Source organism: Microtus ochrogaster, linkage group LG1, assembly GCF_000317375.1.
Source record: "Microtus ochrogaster isolate Prairie Vole_2 linkage group LG1, MicOch1.0, whole genome shotgun sequence".
Classification (NCBI taxonomy): Eukaryota; Metazoa; Chordata; class Mammalia; order Rodentia; family Cricetidae; genus Microtus; species Microtus ochrogaster.
This window is the reverse complement of record NC_022027.1, coordinates 22,172,813-22,173,649: the sequence shown is the minus strand read 5'-3', so window position 1 is coordinate 22,173,649 and position 837 is coordinate 22,172,813. Positions and strand designations below refer to the sequence as shown.

Here is an 837-nt window from a genome sequence, read left to right as displayed (position 1 = left end):
GTGTGCCACTGCCTGACAAATTGTTATTTTTTACAGCTTACTCATGGTTTATAAAGACTATTTACTACTTAAAGATCAACAAATATGATTTTAAAATATATTCTTTTTAAATGACATTTTAAATTTATTTTGTCTGTATGGGCATCTGTGTGTGTGGAAACACAAGGACGTCAGAGGGCAACTGTAGGAGTTGACTTTTTCCATCCACTGTGTGGGTCCGGTGGGTTGAACTCGGGTCACCAGGCTTGACAGCAGGTGATTCCACCCCTGAGCCACTGGCTGCTGATATACTCAGTGGGAAGACATCATGCAGATCTGAGGAGAGTGGAGCTGGAGATACAGCTCATTCTTGTTAAATACATGATAGGAAAAAGTGCACAAAAGTTAGAATATCTCCAAACATTGATCCAACACTTCCCCTAAGGTACCAAATAGTTAACTACTAGATACATGGAAGAACCAATAATAGACTAATTCAGAGAAGAGTCAAATCACAACAGGTGACAAGATTCTATCACTTCTTTTTCTTTGTAAGTTTCATGAATTCATATGCAATAAAGATTTCACTGGATGTTCACAGTGGACATCCTTAGGAGGAGGACATAAAATACCCCTGCCCCACGCCTGGACCAAAGCTGTAGAGACTGAGCGGGTCTCATTACCATGATGGTGGCTGTGGCTGTAGCATATTCTCCACCTCCCCAACACTCTCCAATGTTGGGACACCGGGCTTCCTCGCAGACCTGTGAAAAGGGAAACGGTGCAGCAGGTTGAAGAGACCTACCTACCAACAACGGAGCATTAGATGGTCCCAGGTTTGTTTCGTTTTGTTTCAAG

The 837-nt window shown here is 42.4% G+C and overlaps 1 protein-coding gene across 2 annotated transcripts in view; it reads right to left on the bottom strand.

Moving 5' to 3' along the window:
- Positions 1–837, bottom strand: part of Lias (lipoic acid synthetase) — an 18,350-nt gene that overhangs the window by 13,253 nt on the left and 4,260 nt on the right. For both annotated transcript variants that reach the window (XM_005359266.2, XM_026785257.1), the window contains one exon: positions 663–743. In XM_005359266.2, the coding sequence (XP_005359323.1) occupies positions 663–743 (81 nt within the window). The remainder of the gene's footprint in view (positions 1–662; positions 744–837) is intronic.